The sequence below is a fragment of the Papaver somniferum genome, chromosome 6 (assembly GCF_003573695.1).
Source record: "Papaver somniferum cultivar HN1 chromosome 6, ASM357369v1, whole genome shotgun sequence".
In the NCBI taxonomy this organism is placed as follows: Eukaryota; Viridiplantae; Streptophyta; class Magnoliopsida; order Ranunculales; family Papaveraceae; genus Papaver; species Papaver somniferum.
Window position 1 is genome coordinate 63,877,181 of NC_039363.1, and position 20,943 is coordinate 63,898,123.

The following is a 20,943-nucleotide window of genomic DNA, read 5'->3' on the forward strand; positions in this document are numbered from 1 at the left end:
CAGTTCTTTACCATAATGGAAAACACAGTTTGTTCATCCACGTGGCCGAACAAAAAAATGGATTTGTTGATTGCCATAGAAATTGCCCTAAAAAGGAACGGAGGGAGTATCTCCAAAAACAAATTGAGACGACCGTCCAAATTTGAACCAGAATCTCAATTTGATCCGCTCATCTCAGATTGAGACGCCCGGTTCAACCTGATATATTTGAGGATTTATCCGTCTATTTTACTTGTTCAATCCGGTTGTTTACTAGACCCACTGAACCTGTTCTAGGTCAATTTCTTTTCATGAGTGTCAATTTTTTTTGTTTGACCCAACCCTGAGTTGCCCTAACCCCTGATTGGCAGCCAAAAAGGAAAAAAAGGAACAAAAAGATCGTATACTGCTCTGGCCCGGTAGCTTCGTTACTCCGCCTAAACGTGAGCACCTAAGAAAGGAAGAATAATTGAAGATTCAGCGTGGTGATGGGATCACAGCATACCCAGAAAGGTTTGAAAATGTAAAGCAAATCCAAAGTCAATAGACCAAACTCAACCACTGACACATGTTTTAATAGATGACAAAAACAATATACTATAGTAAAATATAAATAAAACTATGATATCAGCAAAGTACAGACACACGTTTGTTTTTTCCTTGACCTAAAAGACCAAAATACCCATGATCTATGTGCCATCATAGCTACCTTTTATTGACAACTGATAAAAACTTTCAGGTATCTACTCAACTTCCAAATATATACTACTTCCTCACTTTCTGTTCAGTCAAAATTATCACATTCTTCATCTAAACTCAAAGCAGTTCGTATCATTAATCAATAAAAAAAAACACACCCACATTTCATAACTCCTGTTCTGAGTTCTGGTGCTGTGTTTTCATGATATTTTATTTCAGAATTTCAGAATTTCCAAAACAATGGGGATTACAATTAATTTCAGAAAGAGCCCAATGGTAATATTTCTTGCTAATCTTTACTTGCTATCTTACTATCTATTTCTAGTTTGTTATGCAGCTAATACAATCGGAAAAGGAGAATCAATTAGAGATGGACAAACCCTAATCTCAAGAGATCAAAATTTTGAATTGGGTTTTTTTAGTCCATCACATTCAACTAAACGTTATGTTGGGATTTGGTATTATAAAATCACAGAAAAAAGTACTGTTGTTTGGGTAGCTAATAGAGATAATCCAGTATTAGATAAATCTGGTGTGCTTACACTAACAAATGATGGTGATTTGATGGTCTTGAATGGGGCTGGAAAATCAGTCTGGTCTACAAATACTACAATTGCATCAAGAAATGGTGCCCTAATTTTATTAGATTCTGGAAATCTAGTTTTGGAAAAAAATGAAGCTGAATTTGATCCTAGTAAAGCTTTGTGGCAGAGTTTTGATTTTCCCACCGATACATTTTTACCTGGTATGAAAATTGGGGTTTCCAAAACTGGGTTAAAAAAACAAATATATACTTCCTGGAAATCTAAGAATGATCCTTCAACTGGGAATTTCAGTTCAGGTATTGATTCTTGGAGATCGCCGCAAATTGTGATTTGGGAAGGTTCTAAGCGTCTTTGGAGAAGTGGGATATGGAATCAACAGATATTTACTGGTGTTCCGTCCATGAGAGCTCAGTATTTGTATGGGTTCAGGTTAATTCCTAGTGATGAAGGGGATATTTATTTTACTTACTCTTTGCCGGATGCTTCTGTATATATGAGGTTTCAAATTCAATCGGATGGTACAATGGAAGAATTGCGTTGGAGCAACGACAAGAAAGAGTGGACTGTTTATTGGTCACAGTCGATTGCTGGATGTGATCTTTTTAGTAAATGCGGTGCTTATGGGAGTTGTACTATGTTGGATTCAGTGAATTGCAATTGTTTAGATGGGTTTGTACCGAAATCAGATGGTGATTGGAAAAAAGGAAATTGGTCAAGTGGTTGTCAGAGAAAAAATGATTTACAGTGTGAGAAAAACGGTGGGCAAGTGGGAGGAGATGGGTTCTTGGAATTGGATGAGGTCAAGTTACCAGATTTAGCTCAAATAAAGAGTCAATTTAATAACAAGGATGATTGTGAAAACGAATGCTTGAACAATTGTTCGTGTAAAGCATATGCTTCAGTTAGTGGGATAGGATGTTTGACATGGGATCAAGATTTGTCTGACATTCAGAAGTTTCAAGCTGGTGGAAGTCAGCTCTATATTCGCCTCAACAAATCCGATATAGTAGGTAAGGTTGCTTTCGTTAAATTAAGGCCAATTGGTTTAGCATACTTGAGCTGTTTTAGTTTTTTGTTTTTAAATTATGTTTCCAAGAATTTTGTCTATACAACACATCCATAACTCTAATTCTTATGAACCATTGGCTGTTTCTTGGCTTTCTGATTCAAATTTTACCTGGTTTGTTAAATTTAGCAATAGACTAGGAGCTAAACTGTGAATTATTTATTTGTTCAGATGGTAAAAGCAACAAAAGAAAACTCGCAATCCTGATAAGCGTAATACTCGGTGTAGTATGCTTAAGCATCTTTGCTTACTTACTGTGGAGAAACAAAAACAAACCAAAAGGTATACTAATTTCATATTTTTCCTGAAGTGTTCGATGGAAGCATTAATGCTTTTCTTAGAAAGTTCTCATAAAATTGTATTCTCAGATCCATGTAAAAGGAAAAGAAAAGAAACGGGAAGTTCTGATCAGTTAAGTAAGAGTAAAGAAATGTTGAGAGACTTCTCAGGGGAAGACGTAGGTGAAGGCGAAGAAAATGGACCCGAGTTACCTCTGTTCAGCTTCAATACTATTGAAACTGCTACAAACAACTTTTCTGTTTCAAATAAACTTGGCCATGGAGGTTTTGGTGATGTTTACAAGGTAAGTCTCATAATAATATCTTCGTTAAATACACTGAATCATGTGTCCTTTTCTGGTTCATACTTTGGAATTCAAATGGGTGTATATAATGTTGTTTCACTGATTGGAAAAGAGGAACTTATTGAATGGCATGGTGGTTATTGTTTTCTAGGGAACCATGCCTTGTGGAGCAATAGTAGCTGTTAAGAGACTTTCAAGGAAGTCAGGACAGGGATTAGAAGAGTTCAAAACCGAGATTATCTTAATTGCCAAACTACAGCACAGAAATCTGGTAAGGATTTTGGGCTGTTGCATTGAAGAGGAAGAAAAGATGTTGGTCTATGAATACATGCCTAACAAAAGCTTGGACGCCTTCATTTTCGGTTCGACCTTTGCTCTTCTTTTTCCCTCTATATTTTCGATAGTGTAATTTCATCATGGCATCATTAATAAATGTAAACAAACTTTCAATTATCATTATGAGCAGATCCAACAAAACAAGTGTTATTAGATTGGGGGAAACGTTTCAATATAATTGAAGGAATCGCCCGAGGGCTTCTTTACCTGCACAGGGATTCGAGGTTAAGAATAATTCATAGAGATTTGAAAGCTAGCAACATTTTATTGGATGATGAAATGAACCCGAAAATTTCAGATTTTGGAATGGCGAAGATCTTCGGAGGGAATCAAAATCAAGCAAATACAACCAGGGTAGTTGGAACATAGTAAGTCTCACTGATAAAACCGTAATTAACACTTGAATAACATCATTTTGACTCTTTACTAATTTTTCTGTCTTATAATGTAGTGGCTATATGTCTCCTGAGTATGCAATGGAAGGGCTATTCTCCATAAAATCTGACGTTTATAGCTTTGGAGTACTACTTCTTGAGATAGTCAGTGGCAAGAAGAACTCGTATTTTCGTCATACTGATAAACACCCAAACCTTCTTGTACTTGTAAGTTTACATCTTTTAAAACCAACACTCTTTGTCTACTTCTTCTTTAACCCCGCTCTCTCTGTAAAGACTTTGACGAATAAATCCAATACTGGAGTATATGAGTGATAAGTTGGTGTCTTTCTTTACAGGCATGGAATCTATGGAATGAAGGGAAAGTAATGGAATTCGCAGATCCATCTATAAGCAATTCATATACTTTATCAGAGGTGTCTAGGTGCATGCACGTAGGAATTTTATGTGTACAAGATTCTGCTATCGATAGACCTGACATGGCTGCTGTTGTTCGAATGTTAGAAAGTGAAACTGCACTTCGTCCTGCACCAAGACCACCTACATTTACTATTGGAAGAAGACCCTCGGAAATGGATTTATCCATGGAGGAACATGAAATAGTATCCACAAATGATGTAACAGTTACTGTCATTTTAGGAAGATGATTATTTTTGTTGATATACAAGATTTTGGCAAATCAGTTTTAGGCCATCTCATAGGGTTGTATTATAACATATAGATAATTTGTATAGCTTCCTTCTTTTTTTCCTCTTCTTGATTTTTGGTTACGATGGATAAAGTGCAGTGTCTATATTTATCAGGGCTGAATTAGGGGCCATGGAAATTAATCGGGGGCCATGACACATTTTATACTCACACCCAAAAATATATGGGGGCACCCAAAAATATATGGGGCTTCCAAAAATGAGGGTGAAATGCCTATTTTATCCTTCTCTAATAACTAAACCTAAAATCCTAATACTAATCGAGTGAGGGCCCCATTCTCTTTCCAAAACAAAACTCTTCTCTTCCTCCCCTCCCCTCTCTCTGCACCTCCATCTTCTCCATTAACGGCTCGGAGGAGAATTTTCTTTTTTCAACCGATTCTTCGTGTAATCGTCGATTAATTTTAATCGACGATTAACGATTAACTTCTTCTAAAAACATGGCTCGTACAAAGTAGACCGCTAAAAAGGCAAATCAAATACCTAATCTGGTAGATGCAGTTAATGCAGCGAAGGAGCATCAGAGACTGAGAAAAAAATCAAATCAGCCGGTGAAGGAAATGGCTCCAATAAGAAGGTATGTTGACTAAAACCCCCAACTGTAACTTGGGTTTGTGTTTAATTTGATGTTCTACTGAAAAATTAGGGTTTGAATCGGGAAAATAGGATTCTCAGAAATTGAGTCGTTAATCACTGGGTTTTATTTCTAAACGATTTTGCGGATGCATGTAAATTTCATCAAAAATCGTTAACCATTAGGGTAGCGGAGAAAACGATCCTTGCTGTAATTTTTCTTAGAGGTTAGAATCGTTAACAAATATTTTTTTTCTTAACGATTTTTGATCTGCATGTTAAGTTAATAAAAAATCGTTAACCATTAGTAATATGTGAAGACGACTCTAGTTAGGTTGTGTGCTAGTTTCTATAGACGACCATTTTTATTCATCAACGACTCTATGATATGCCTAAACACATCTCTGTCCCAAATAATGAAAGGGTCGTTTATTTTTTTTTTAAAATCCGACGACCCTATGGTATTCCTAAACACATCTCTGTCCCAAATAATGAAAGGGTCGTTTATTTTAAAAAAAATATTCTGACGACCCTTTGATATGAGTAAACAGATCTCTGTCCCAAATAATGAAAGGGTCGTTTATTTTAAAAAAAAAAATCTGACGACCCTTTGATATTTCTTGTTTTGTTGTCTTTGACCTATAGTAGCAAGAATAATAAAGATAAGCTTGCACTGGTAACTCCTCCATCCAGACCTCCTCGCAACACAAAATACCTAAATGCCGGTCTATTACGAGGAAAAACACCGAGTGAGGTAGCCTTACTTATCCGCGAACCCAGAGACCCATGTGATGATTCGTCTGAATTGTACTCTTCATCCTCTACTGTTATATCTGCAACTGGAAGCATAGAAGAAGAAGTCGCAGAATATGACGAAATTGCTTTAGGAGGTGAATATGTTGCTTATGATGATGATGATCATCATCATCATAAGCAAATGTGGTTGAGGCAGTTGGGTCACTCAATTTTATAAGTAGAGACCCATATCTCACCTCTTCCTTATCAAAACCCTAATTATCAACCTTCTCTTCTCCTTCTCAAAACAAGAGAAAACACCATGACTACTCCCTACACTTCCGAAGAGAATTACGCCATTGCGAGAGCTTGGTTGACAGTCACAAACCACTTTGAAAGTCTAGACAAAGACATTGATGAAACATCAGATGCTTGGTGGAACAGCGTATTCATCGTTTTTGTGGCATTGGACGGAAATCGCAATTCAAGGTCTTTGAAACAAGTCAAGGAACGCTTCAAGGAAATAAAATTCGAGTGTGATGTTTTGAAAAGAGAATTAACGGCCGTAAGGGAAGCCTTTCCGGATATGCTGAGTGTTATAAGAGTAAGTATTTAAACAAGAGGTATAACTTATCCAAAGCTTTGATCGATACTAACTAAGTATCTTTCCGTTTGCGTTTTCAGATGAAGAAGGCGTATGCATACTACAAGCTGCTTCGTGGAAAAAAGTTTGAGTTAGACGATTGCTACTTTATCTTGAATGGAACCAAGTATAATTACAGGCTTTATGATTGAGTGTAGAAGTGTACCGTTATCATGTATTGTATTTAACCATATGAAAGATGAATGACTTTTACAATTCAATGAAATGGTTCTATGAAATCAGAAATTATTAAAAAAAAAAAAACACTCTCAGTCGTCAATATTAGAGATGTGTAAAAAAACGACTCTCATTTATTATGAAAGGGTCGTCCATATACAGTAATGCTTAACTGACGACCCTTAGAGTGATAGCTACAGAGAGTAAAAGGTTTTTTAGTCGTTCGTAACTAAATATATAGAGTTAACGACTCTATATGACCTAAAAGATGGAGTCGTCATCTTTTAGGAACCTCATTGACGATTTTTCATAACTGAACAATGGAGTCGTTTATTTTGGTGCCAATTCATTGATGACTCTAAAGGGTCGTTAGTTAATTATAATCACGACCTAACGACCCTCACACTGAGCTGTTGCATAGTGACCATGAATCGACCACTTGGAGCACCATTCATGCGATTTGAAGAGTATAGGAAGTTTACCTGATTGTTTAGAGCTTGGAGTTCCTCATTTTGAGTGTTGGTTCCTTCATTTTGAGCAATGGGATATTCATTTGCACCATTGTTCATAGCTTCCTCTATCAACATCTCCTCATCAAACATCCAATCCATATGATTAGTTGAGACAATCTTTCCATCAACGCAATCATTGTTTTTGTTTGAAGCTTCACCAACATCATTTCCTCCACTAGAATCACTCATTTCAAATAGCCCTAAGTTTTCCCCCAAAACTCAACTTCTTCTTCTCCACAACACAAAAACACAATTTTTCTTTTATCAATTTTTTATCCCTAAATCTGATTTTAATCTACCCAAATTAATTAACATCTAATCAACACTCAATTAACACTAATAATCCAGAGGTAGTTTAGCCATTTCTTAAAAAGTGGGATAAGGGATAACTCCCAATTACTATTTCATGACCTTTTTTATCCTGTAGCTAGGGGTCCCCAATTACTATTTTAGGACCCCCAATTCAGCCTTGATATTTATCAATAACATTATTTGATTAACAGTTGGTAATCAGGTAAATGGGTTTTTACCAAAGCTTGACAATCAGGATTGAGTTTCTTTTGTTGTTGAATGGAGAAGGGAGACTGGTTTCTCTTTATATTATTCTTTCGAAGTAAAAATAAAATGAGTAAGAAAACAAATGACTTCCCACTTTTCAAAATTTCATTTTCATTTTTACAGTGCAATTGGCACAGTTCGGTAACCACTGGATTGGCAAACGTTTTTTATCCTTTGTTGCAATGAAAAAAATATTTTGACTGGAAGAACTTTCAGAAAGTTATGTAGAGTATATACAGAGCTCCCTGATTATACATGTGATTCCTTATTACCGACCTACCTGGTACAGAACTTGGATGGTGCTTATAAAAGTCATGTATTTGGACTCTGTTGCTGCGGAAGGACGGAGACAATCCTCAATTGAGTACCAGTTTACCATAACTAGTTCTTCAAAATGGATAAAATTCATCTTTGAATGGGAACTAGTACAGGGACCAACCTGCCTGATATCCTCTACTTCAGCTTCAGGTTGGTCTGGCCAGTTTTTTGTACCCCATTAAAATGGTGTATGTGTGTACCACACAAGCTATTCCTAAACGGTGAAACACGGTTTATCGAAGAAACCCATATGTTACTACAGAAACCCGTTTGGTTTATTAAAGAACCCCATGACCTATTATAGAAGTCCAGTTGGCTTATTTTGGAAACACATTATGTTTACCAAAGAAACCCATGGCTTATTATAGAAGCCCAGTTGACTTATTTTGAAAGCTCATTCGGTTGATTGAAGAAACCCATGGCTTACTATAGAAGCCCAATTGACTTATTTTAGAACCCCATTTGGTTTATTACAGAAATTCATGGTTTATTATAGAAGCCCAGTTGGCTTATTTTGGAAGCCCATTCAGTTTATTGAAGAAACCCAAGGTTATAAAAGCCCAGTTGGCTTATTTTGGAAGCCCATTCGATTTATGAAAGAAACCTAGTTGGTTTGTTGAAGAAACCTAATTGGCTTATTTTGGAAGCCTGGTCTGGCTTATTATAGAAGTCCAACGGACTTATTAGGAAGTCATTTCGAGATAAACACAATTCTGAAGATAGAATAATGTAAAAAGTGTTGAATTTGCAGGAGTGGCGATGGTTCCATAAAATCTACAAGGGCGTAGTTATATGGTAATTCACAAATTTTGGATACACAATGGTAAAAATGAGTATGTGAAACAATGTTTTTATATAAATTATCCCTAATATTTTCTTCCTATGTTACTCTAGAGTAATAGTTGGCCACAAAAACAGTAACATAGGATTTTGTAATCCAGATAATGATTTTAACCTTCTTAAACATGTAAAAATCATAGTTAAATTCAGCCTACAAATTTAAAATATTAATATCTCGAAAACCCTTATTTTTAGAAACAAAAATTATAAACAGAAGGAGTATTCAACTAACATGGTAATGGGTCCCATGACAGAAGGAGTATTCAACTAACATAGGATTTTGTAATCCAGATGATGATTTTAACCTTCTTGAACATGTAACAATCATAGTTAAATTCAGCCTACAAATTTAAAATATTAATATCCCGAAAACCCTTATTTTTAGAAACAAAAATGATAAACAGAAGGAGTATTCAACTAACACGGTAATGGGTCCCATGTCATTCTGTTGGGACCCCCAATACCTGTTTTCCATTCCTAAATTAGGCTTTAGTTTTTTTATTATTGGAATTTATTTATTCTTAATTATTTTTTTGTGGCGGTGCCTTTCTAGACCGACTATTGTGGAAACTAGGAATAAAGGCATCTACATAAAGTCTGCATATAAACGGTAAAAAGTAGTTTGTCCTCCACCCTTGGTGGAATGCATTGATGTAGGATTTTCCTGTATCCAACAACATCTAGAGATAGGCCAGCTATCTCATCCTTTTTTTTTACTCAAAAGGGCTGAATATATTGAAAATAAAGACCTGGCTTCCGTAAAGAAAGCTATCAAGAAAGCGTGTTACAAAAAAAACTACAAAATAGCCGTGAACACCAAATAAACAAAATAAAAGATAGTCTGAGCTAGATAAGAGAGAGAAAACCAAAAACAATGTTGCCAATATGTTTAACTCATACCCATCACCCTTCCCAGTTGAACAATAAACTGTTTAGTGAGATGTTCTCAAAAATCTTGGTACCTAAAGACCAATTGTATGAGCAAACACTTTACTTCGTTCAAGAGTTAATTACTTGTATCTTCCTTGATAGAGTCTTCCATTTCTCTCGTTCCAAACAACCCACCAAATAGCAAAATGAATCATACTCCACAATTTATTCCCAACGGTATTACCCTTTTTCATATTCCATTCCCAAATAGTTGTTTTTAAATCATTCCTAAAAACCCAAACTAACTTGAAACTAGTGAAAGAGAAGTTCCAGAATTCTCTTGTCTCATCACAATGAAGGAACAAATCTGAGTTGGACTCAGCATTCTTCGTGCACATAATATAACCATTTATAACAATGGAATTATGAAGAGTATCTAGTGTAGGGGATGCATTATAGCATAAGTTCCAAGTAAAGAGAATCACTTTTTATGGAACTCTCGGATTCCATAGGCTTTTTGTGAGGAAATCTGATGTATCATGCAAATTCAATAGCATCATAACAAGATTTTACAGAAAAATTATTACTAGAATTCCAGAGAGGTAATCATCTCCAGACTCAGTTCGATTGGTGCATTAATTTGACCCAGCAGTTCTGCAACCATTTCCACTTCATCGTCCTTAAGGTTTCTCTTATAAAAGTAGGTTTATTTATGGATAATCTGTAAAGAAAAGGATATAACCTTGTTAATGTATGTTTTTCGATCCACACATTAGTCCAGAAAGAGCATCTATTGCCACTCTGAATGTGCACTGTAGAGTGTTGCTGAATAATGCTTTTGGGTTTTAGGATGCATGCCCATAAATTTTTTCCCACAAAACTTTTAGAATCATTTGGAAGTAGAACATTGTCTGAGCCACCAAAATTTTGGTGTACGATTGACCTCCAAAAAGCCATTCTCTCTGTATTATATCTCCAAATCCACTTAGCATGTAAAGCTCTATTAATGAGTCTCAAATTTTTTACACCAACACCATCTCTTTGCTTATATATAGAAAACTTTGTTCCAACCCACCAATCCTTTCTTTTTTCCAATACCCCGTAGGAAACTTCTCATAATGATGTCCATTTGCTATTCTACAGAAGCAGGAATTTGGAAAAGGGTCACCTTGTCTTACCCCTTTACTGCTTCTAAATAACTCAGAAAAGGAACCATTCAAAGAAATAGAAAATCTAATATTTGAGATACACTAGTGAATCCACTTCCTCCAAAAATTCCCAAAACCAGACCTAGACATTGTGTATTCTAAACAATTCCAATTTATGTTGTCAAAAGCTTTTTGTAGATCCATTTGACTACTAAACCTGGAGTATTTGATCTTTCTCTTGCATCTATATGGAAATTAGGATTCCATCTATAATCTGTCTCTCATCTGAAAAAGCTCATTGGAATTTAGAAATTATAGTTGTCAGAAATTATAGTTGTCATATTACAAGTTTTACTCTATTAGAAAGATACTTAGAGATCATCTTATAAATGCCACCAATAAGACTAATGGGCCTGTATTTGTGCATAGAAATTGCACCCTCACACTTTGGTAACAGAATAATGTTGGTGCAGTTGAGCCCCCAATCCAGAGTACCAGTAAAGTGGAATTCATTAAAGACATTCATTAACTCAGGTTTGATGATATCCCAAGTAGCTTTAAAAAGTTCCATTATGTACCCATCAGGACCTGGTGATTTTTTCAAACCATAACATTTGATCACATTTTAACTTCTTCTTCAGTAAAAGGTTTCCCCAGCATAATGATATTCTGCACACTTAGAAAAGGAAGAGTCAAGCCATCAAAAGTTGGTCCTAGAAGAAATTCTTATGTGAATAAATCACTATAAATGTCTTTGCTTCAGTGTTGCTAGAGTCCATGTCATGACATACAGTATTATTTATGACCAGAGAAGTAATTCCATTTGCTCCATATCTACAAGAAGCATTTTTGTGATTTTTTTTTGAATTTCTTTCACCATCCATGAGCCATTGAACCTTAGCTCTTGCATGCCATTTTCTTCCTAGATTTAGAGAAGCAATCTTATTTTGGATTCTGAAAATCCTCCCTTTCAGCATAATCATCTTGTGATAACCCGTTTATCTCTTCTAAATTATCTATCATATCAATAAGATTTTCTAGTCTATCCACTTCAGCTTGTAAAGAGCCAAATGTTTCTCTCCGCTATTTTTTGATAAAGAAATTAAACCTTGAAGCTTTTTTGCAAGAATATAACTTGGCTTACCAAAAAAAGTTAGATTGTTCCACTAAGACTTCATACTATTTAAGAAATCTAGATGAGATAAGAAACAATTCTCAAATCTAAATGGAGATTTGAAAAAAAAAAATATCTCAATTACAGCTCAAAAAGATAGGAGCATGGTCAGAGATAGGTCTTTTGAGTCTTGTTTGTACCAAACCTAGACCTTTATCCTCCCATTCCATTGATATGGCAAATCCGTCTAGTGTTTGAAGAAGCGGATGATTTTGAGAGTTTGCCCAACTAAACCTTCCTCATGCCACTAGAATGTCCAGCTGATTCTGAGAATTTATAAAATGTCTGAATTTTTTCTTGTTTCTTTTTGCACCACCAACTTTATTTCTATCAGCCTGACACAAGATAACATTCCAATCACCACTTATACACCAGGGTTCATGCATTATAGTTCGAATATCTTCCAACTCTTGCCAGAATTGTGCATAATCAGCTGGATCAGATGCATTATAAACTGAAGTGAAAATCCATATAAATCACCCTTGGTATTCTGAATCTGATTATCAAAGAGAATTCCCCTAAAAGAACCTCCTTCATAATCACATTACCACTGTTCCATAGAGTTATACCTCTAGAATTTCCTTCGGAAGGTAAAAAAGCATACTCACAGTTGTTATTGCCCATAAGGATCTAATAAGAGCAGCTATCTCACCGTTGGTTTTAATGTTCGATAGTAGGGACAACATGTTTAAATTTTAGTATGTAGATCAAAACTAATATGAGTATCATTGATGATCAACAATAAGATAAATCAATGATTAAAAGAAAACGATATAGAAGAAATAAATCTACATACCAAAACTATAAAGGAAGACGATGTTTAACGTGGTTCGGTCATCTCGATTTATATCCATGGAGGAACCCCGTAGAGATGATATATTATTGATACAGATATAATTGGATAATTTATTTTATATTCACACGATACTCTTATATATAAAATTGAGAAGATATCCTACAATTCAATGAAAATAATTATCTATGAATGTAAAATATTACAGAGTATCTTCAGGATATTTGACTTATTTTTTTCTTCCTAAATATCTTTTATGTATGTGCCTTGATGCAGATGAAGTACCTTGATTCACATGAGTATACAAGACATATTCATACAAACATTATCGTAACCAGGTTTCTATGGTTTCAGGTTACGGTAATTTTGACATCAATGTCTTTTTTTCCTAAATGTGTTAATTTTGACACCAATGTATTTCTTTCCTAATACGGTAGAAATGTAAAACCTACTTTGGATCACAAAATTCTCAAGGACGGTCTTGTCTAAACCTACATGTGCCCATGTGCGCCTTTAGGGAGAGTATATTAGTTTATGCCGACTCTGAAAGACACTTCCCAACTTTAAGAGTACGCTTCAAAAAAAAAAAATCCTTTAGGGGTAAGGAGGAGTCGAACCCCTGAGTCCAACTTGGGCACTGCCAACTAACCCAAGTGTGTTAATTTTGACACCAATATTTTTTTCCCTGATACATTAGACATGTCGAACCTATTTGGGGCACCAAATTTTCAGGGACGGCCTTGACTAAACCTATATGTGCCCATGTGCGCCTTTAAGGAGAGCATATCAGTTTATGCCGACTCTAAAATACACTTCCCAACTTTAGGGGTACGCTTCGGGAAAAAAAAAAGAAAAAAAAATTAGGGGTAAGGAGGAGTCGAACTCCTCGAGTCCAACTTGGGAACTGCGAGTTAACCCAAACGTGTTAACTTTGACACCAATGTTTTTTTCCTGATACAGTAGAAATGTAGAACCTATTTGGGGCACCAAATTCTCAAGGACAATATTGACTAGACCCACGTCTGCCCTGTGCGCCTTTTGGGAGAGTGTATTAGTTTATGCCGACTCTACAAGACATTTCCCAACTTTAGGGGTATGCTTCAAGAAAATAAAGTTAGGTGTTGGGAAGAGTCAAACCCTTCGAGTCCAACTTGGTCACTACGAATTAACCCAAATGTGTTAATCTTGACACCAATGTTTTCTTTCCTGATACAGTAGAAATGTAGAACCTATTTAGGGAACCAAATTCTCAGGGATGGCCTTGACTAAGCCTACATGCACCCCTGTGCACCTTTTGGGAGAGTGTATCGGTTGATACCGATTCTAAAAGACATTCTCAACTTTATGATTATGCTTCAAAATAAATAAATAAATAACGGATAGCTAGATCAGCTGGTCAGCCCCGATGGTGCAATATTACAGAATTTGACATGGAAGGTAGAGTTAGGTTGCACCCTTGCTGACATAATCATCCTTCTATCCGCTTCGGTTTCCTTGGCTGGTTTCTCATGAGGCACGCTGATAGGCTAGCACGACAACCTGTTAAATTTAGTAGTGCGTTGTCGGAACTTATCTTGTTAGGCTTCCAACTAGTTTCATGTAAAACGGGCAGCTAGCTCAGCTGGTCATCCCCGTATCCCAAAGTTTCATGCGCTCCAGGAGGTCCCAGGTTCGAGCCCTCAGTGACGTAATATTATAGGGAATTAACATGGAAGGTAGAGTTAGCTTTCCCCCCTTGTGACACAATCTCAGCCCCCTCATTCCCTTCAGCTCCCTTGGCTAGGTTACCCATGAGGCTCGCTGGTAGGCTAGCACAGCAACCCGTTCAATTAATATAGTAGTACGTTGTTGGAGCTTAGCTTGTTAGGCTTCTAACTAGTTAATGTAATAACTCGGTATCTAATAAAAAAAGAATTATTGCAGTCGGAATATATGGAAGATAAAGAGGCAGAGAGAAGTTTGTATTGATCTTAATAATCTGTGTTACATAAATATATTCCTTTATATACAAGTAGGAAGAGAACCCTACATACTATATTGGGACGCACATCCATAGGCTACAACCCTTACAACACTCCCCCTTGTACGGTCCAGTAGAACTTCATATGCAATGCTTCGAATATAGTTCTTCAAATGTCGTCCTCTCCTTGATGACTTGTGCCGAAATCAATTGCCTCATTAAATATTTGACAAGGAAAAATCCAGTGGGACAAAACCTTGGTACATGTATTCACATGTTGTCTCGTATTTTACATATAGTTCATTACATGTAATATGATCTTCAAAGATCGCTGAGTCTAACTTAATTGTCTCGTTAAGACTTCGTCAGGTTGACCCTAAGGGACAAAATCTGAACTAAAGAAAAAGAGTAAAATATTACGTAAACTTAGAACATAGTTGGATGCGTATACATTGCCTCATTAAAACCTTGACGAAGGTAAAAGAGTACAACGTGACAGGTGCAAGTAAAGGTGATCCATTGTAGATGATCAATTTGCTCCGTTGAAGTTGACTAGTTGCTTCACAACTCCTAAGGCAGAAAATCATTGTGGGAAAGAAGGTTAGAGCATAGTTCGGTTGAACCCACCAAGTGTTGGTATGTCAAGTTTGGTTGTCATATTTTAGTGAACCAAAACTCATTTAAAGAGTCGTTTGATTATATGCTAGAGTCAACTTCTTATAGGTTAGCTAGAAAGTTACTAGGATATGAGACTTACAAGTATTACATGAAGACGTGAAGAATGTGAAGAAGTAAAGAGCTACAACGACGAAATCATCCTTCCTCTTGAGGTTAGTAATGTTTGACTTGAACTGTTTCATTCCTAACGTATCTTTTAAGTCATGCATATTGAAAACATAACTGCGGAGCTGTGAATATTATACTCTAGTTAGACATCTTATTACGGAATTACAATACGAAGTATAACGTCTATCGTTTGAACTTCGTATATAAGACATCAACATAATCATATGAATTCTATTGTGATTATGTATGAGTATGGGTGAAGATTTCATCCTACGAAACAATGTTTTACATTCGTTTAAAGGAAGTAAATTCATAAACTTGTTTTGTGAATCGAAAGGGAAATCACTAGGCTTATTGGTATTATTATTCATTGCAAATATTTTGAATTCCCAATATGTGTGTTTAGTATAACCGCTCATAACTTGTTTATGTATCTTGGTAATACTATTCACAAGGCCTGACTTTTGTATCTGTATGACTTTTATTAGTAAAACCGACCTTAAGTAATCACCTGAGATGGTAAGATCGGTATCTTGAAATTGGTGTGACCGATCACAAGAGAGAGTGTAATTGATCCTTGTAAGAGGTTTAACAAGTTTTATTAAGTTGGTGTAACCGATCCTATAACTTGGTCAACCGATCACAAGTTTTACCATAAGAAGTGATAACCGATCCTAGTACTTAGTTAGCCATTTTATGGTAACTAGTGTAACCGATCCTAGTACCCACTTGGAGGTAGAACCAGAACTTTATGCTGAGGTAGAACCGTGAAACCCATTAATGGTGATTTGATAGGATAATCAATCACATAGTTCTTGGAAGTCAGATGAACAAATTCTAAACTTGTTTGGAAGTGTGGCAAATCGGTTCCAAGATTTTAAATATGAAAAAGGATTTAGAAAGTAAAGATGTCGACATACTTTGAACATGTGCAGTAAATCTTATCTTTTATTGTTCAAAGATATTCCTTAATAGCTAAAGGAGAATCCCGGATCGAAATAAATTGAGAATCTTTTAATTAAGGTTTTTAGTTTTATATGCTTTTAATTTCCAACAATTAAAATGCACATCTTTAGAAAATAGAAATTAGTAATGTACATTTACTAGTTGGGGGTTTTCTACTGAGTTTTCAGTCAATATTTGGACAAAGCATTTCCAGGAATTATGAAAATCGTTTTTGCCCTTATTGCATATCTTTGAGAATATTCGGTTTTGGAAATTCCTTGGTGTCCAAACTTCCTAGTCTATAAATACTGAATTTTGCATTTCAAGCAAACTAATCCTCAGAGCCAGTAAAACTACCTAGTTGTGTTGTTACTTGTGGAGCCGTCTATTTGGAGAGGAAAGTATCCTAATTAGGAGAAATCTCTTATGGCAGCTCGTTTTAAAGACTTTTTTGGAATTGGGATGCTCTACGAGTACCGTTGGTGGGAAACTAGATAATTGTATTTTATTATTAGTTTTCGATTGATTTGATTGACTAACGGTTGTTGAACTTTGATTGCACCTCGTTTGTTTATGCTAGAGAATCTTCTCTTCTAATATAAGATTCACTCAAACTAGTTCGAAGTTTCGACGGGGATCTTTAGACTGTTTGTAGATCTAAAGACGTCTTATGATAATCCATTGTTACAGACTTCGTTTTGTGTGTGATTGATCATAAGAGATTCAAGTTGATTGTGTGCAGGAGTTTATTGAAGATCTATGAAGATGAAGAAGATGAAGAAGATTTAGGATTTGGGTTCATAATCTTTGGTGTGCACAAAATTTGATCTGCTGGGAATCCAACTATAATCGGTTTATCTTTGTGATAACCTTGATTGATTAGTTGAGTAGATCGACATCAATACGTTTCTTTGTGATTCGAAGTATTGATTGCAAAGTCTTGACAATTAATTTGGTAGTTGTTATTGGATAGATCTAAGAACTTGACAAAGGAGTTTATTGCGATAAACAGAAGAGCCTTTTGTCAAACTCATATCACTTGTTTGAAAAGAGTTGTTACCGAACAGATTTGTTGTTCCCTGACTGTTTGGAGTACGAACCAAAGGAATTGTTCCAAGTGAGTGACTTATTGCAAGTTGGAGGCGCAGGGATACATACGGAACTAGGTAAACTATAGGTTTAGTTGCTTGGTCTCAAATATATGAAGTTGGTTTAGATTTTGTATAGCGGATTAATCGTGAGAGTATTCAATTCTGGACAAGGTCCCGGGGTTTTTCTGCATTTGTGGTTTCCTCGTTAACAAAATATTGTTGTGTCTTTTACTTTTCTATTTCCGCAATTATAATTGTTTTTATTATAATTATAAGTAAAATATACAAACGTTAATTCCTATTTACTTGATATCAATCCTATTGTGTTTGGTTAAGTCCGAACCTATTATCAAGTAAACATACTTCGTTGTTGTATTGTCTCGATCTTGTATCCATAGTCAATCACACAAGTTATTTTGTTGTTGTATTGTCTCGATCTCGTATCCATAGACGATCACACGAAGTATGAACCGATTAGTTGTATTGTCTCGACTCAGTCCATAGACAATCACTTTCGGAGAAAGGACTTATAGGTGGAAAAGTTTTATATTGAGGTATATTTGGGTACCCTCGTCTTTTCAAAGACAATAGCCTTATCTTGGAAATTACATTTCCGGTGTTTGTTTTTGTCAAAACCTTACCGAGTAACAAAACCCTGTGGAACAAAGTAACCTCAGTGGAGAAAAATAGTTTAACACACCATTAGGTGCCCCCCTGACGTCAGACAATTTTCATTAGTCTAATGCAGTCAAAAGGAGTTTATCACACTTTCCTTTGGTGACTTGAATGTTTATAAGACCATGTTGTTGATTCTGGAAGTTACGTTGCTTAACAGACTATAGCGTTTCATTTCTTTGATTCAGATATTTTCATTAATATCAACACGATCTTTATGTCTTCAACGTTCAACATACTTGATGTTTTTAGTGTTGTCTCGCGAAAACCTTGTCGAGTAACAAAACTCTTTGGGAAAAACTATTCTCGATCGAAGGAAAAAAAAAGTACAACATAGCATCAAATTCGAAGTAAGATATGTCGACATCATATCCTTGGATCCTCCCCCTGATGTCGGCATATCCTCCTGATTACTTTCAGAGTTGTTCCAGACAGTTCCTTTAGTCATATACCTTTCGAAACTAAATATCGGTAATGACTTAGAAAATAGTCTACTATATCTCCCCCTGATTACTTTCGTTGTAGAAGAGATATTGTTCTTTCATAATCAACAACTTTTGAATTGCACTTTCATTAGCATTACTTTTAATGTCTTTGTAGGGATAAAACAAATTTATGTCAACGGTTAATTTTAAGTACATGATAACAATAATCTTAGTTTGTTCATGATAACATTCACTATACCAATCTAATGACGTCGCGTTGGCGCTGAGCTATATCTAGCTAACAAGTTCCTTGAGAATGTAAAATTTAATCGAGTACATTATTATTCTAAGTACAAAAATGCGTCTATTGTACTTATATATAGGAATTTCATCTCCCAACACATCTTCGTTTAGACGAAATGGTCATTTACTTACATTTGAACCTCGACTAATCATGGGGGTGCCATCAGGATGCATGTCTTTGTTAAATTTCCTGACAACTTTAGACATATGCAAACTGGTGGAGTAATATACCACAAGCTCGGTATTCGGTCGAGCTTTCCCCATATTTTTCATCTCAAATTCGGATTTCAAATAGCTTTTAAGGTCTCTTATTGCATCAAGAGTACCCATCGTGTTTGTACCATCGACATAGATAACTACAATTCCAAATCAGGAACTTTCTTGTGAATACGCAAGGAAAAATAACTTACTTGTCTATCCCCTCCAAATCAAATAGTCACTTAGACGGGTATACCACATACGCTTGATTGCTTCAATCTATAAGTGAGCGTTCTATCTAACTGTAAACGCACTATGTGGTTTAGAGTCACTTGATTTGGGAAACAAAAGGCTATCAAGTACTTTTGTAAATATCTGCTATCTCTTGATTCTTTCAGAGATACATAACAACCACATAGATATGCTGCATTTCAAGTCCTTTTGAAATTACCAAGCTAACTAAGTAACGGAACACTATAACGTTCATTACAAGAGAACAATTCCAGGGATTATGAGAAACTTCGCGCCACAAGGAGAGTCTTTATACTTTAAGACTGCTTTCTTCTCATTATGCTTTGTGACAAATTAATCATGTATGTCCAATAGGTTTTACACTTGGTTGGTTAGCACTACCACACCAAATACATGTATATTTGTCAAAGAACCAAATTTTACCTGGATTGTATATGCCAAATATGCTCATCCTTGAAATTAAGCAACAAGGAGCTTGGTTCGATCTCATCTTGCTCTATTTCCTTAAGCAAGTGTATATGAAATTAATCATCAATATGCTTGCAAGATTTTTCCATTGACTCGTGCGCATTCTCATAATCTACTTGGGATGTCATTGTTCTCTGGAATCATTAAACTTCGGAGCATTCTCCAGTTTGATTCATGGACATATTCAGAGACAATATTGTGAGATGATTTCTGATGATATAAGTAAGTTGTGCCTTACTCACCTACTTCCTTTCTAGGTGAGCATTGATCGAACCTGGTGGTCTCTCTATTTTCCTTTATGGAGCCACGACCTTAACTACACTTCCACCAAGTGTTGTCGCAACAGCTTAATCTATGGTGTACCCCATACTGAGGATTTCTAACCTTGCAGGTAGGTTTGCAACAGGTATATATGATATCATCACTTTAGTGACATCAATGTTTATTCTGAAAATCGATTATTCTTTGTCACTTCACATTTACATTTGTGTAGTACAAGAATCAATATGATACACAGTGGGAACACATCACGACAATTCCTGTAGTTCCCTTAGAAAATACTTTTTCTTATCTTCCCCTAACAACGGGAAGACTGTCTTATTAAAGTGATAACCCGCAAATCTAGCGGTAAGGGATCTCCTGCCCAAAGTTTTAAAATGCGGATAATTGTTGGGAACTCATTTCCAACATAACTACTTAACAGTTTTGAAGACCCATCATAGTATGATGTGGATTCGTAATGGCACATATATAATGCAACCAAAAATGCGTAAGAACACAAATGTCAGGCTTAAATCCAGTTACCAACTGATACGCAAAAAAAGGTTGACTAATATTAGGTTTTAAAACGAATTAAGTAAAGATGTGTGACATATTGCATATTCCCAAAGAAATAAAAGGTAGGTTGGTACACATAACCTATTCCTTAGACACCATCTGTAACCTTTGATGGTAGCTTCTACGAAACCATTGGGTATAAGATTCTCTATATTGATCCTATTAAACATGCAATATTTATCAAGTCCTTTTGATGTAAATTATTTAGCATTAACAAGGGTGGTGAACCTTTGCACTTCGCATTGTTGTGAGCAATAACTGATTCAATGCATCGAATCATCCACCAGAGCCATAAATCACTTGAATGGTCCGCATTCTGCATGGATATATATTCACTAACAACACTTTATTT

At 35.7% G+C, this 20,943-nt stretch overlaps 1 protein-coding gene across 1 annotated transcript; it reads left to right on the plus strand.

Moving 5' to 3' along the window:
* Window positions 1-723: 723 nt before the first annotated feature.
* On the plus strand, window positions 724-4,357 carry LOC113287786 (G-type lectin S-receptor-like serine/threonine-protein kinase B120). Its single transcript, XM_026536626.1, has 7 exons — window positions 724-2,233; window positions 2,461-2,571; window positions 2,658-2,872; window positions 3,024-3,234; window positions 3,339-3,576; window positions 3,660-3,810; window positions 3,942-4,357. The coding sequence occupies exons 1-7, from the start codon at window positions 919-921 to the stop codon at window positions 4,248-4,250; spliced, it is 2,550 nt and encodes an 849-aa protein (XP_026392411.1). The 5' UTR covers window positions 724-918; the 3' UTR covers window positions 4,251-4,357.
* The last annotated feature ends 16,586 nt before the right edge of the window (window positions 4,358-20,943 follow it).

Coding starts and splice junctions, on each gene's coding strand:
- LOC113287786 (XM_026536626.1), top strand. CDS start 919: ATGGGGATTACAATTAATTTCAGAAAGAGCCCAATGGTAATATTTCTT. Junction 2,572..2,657: donor AAACAAAAACAAACCAAAAG/GTATACTAATTT, acceptor TTGTATTCTCAG/ATCCATGTAAAAGGAAAAGA. Junction 2,873..3,023: donor GTTTTGGTGATGTTTACAAG/GTAAGTCTCATA, acceptor ATTGTTTTCTAG/GGAACCATGCCTTGTGGAGC.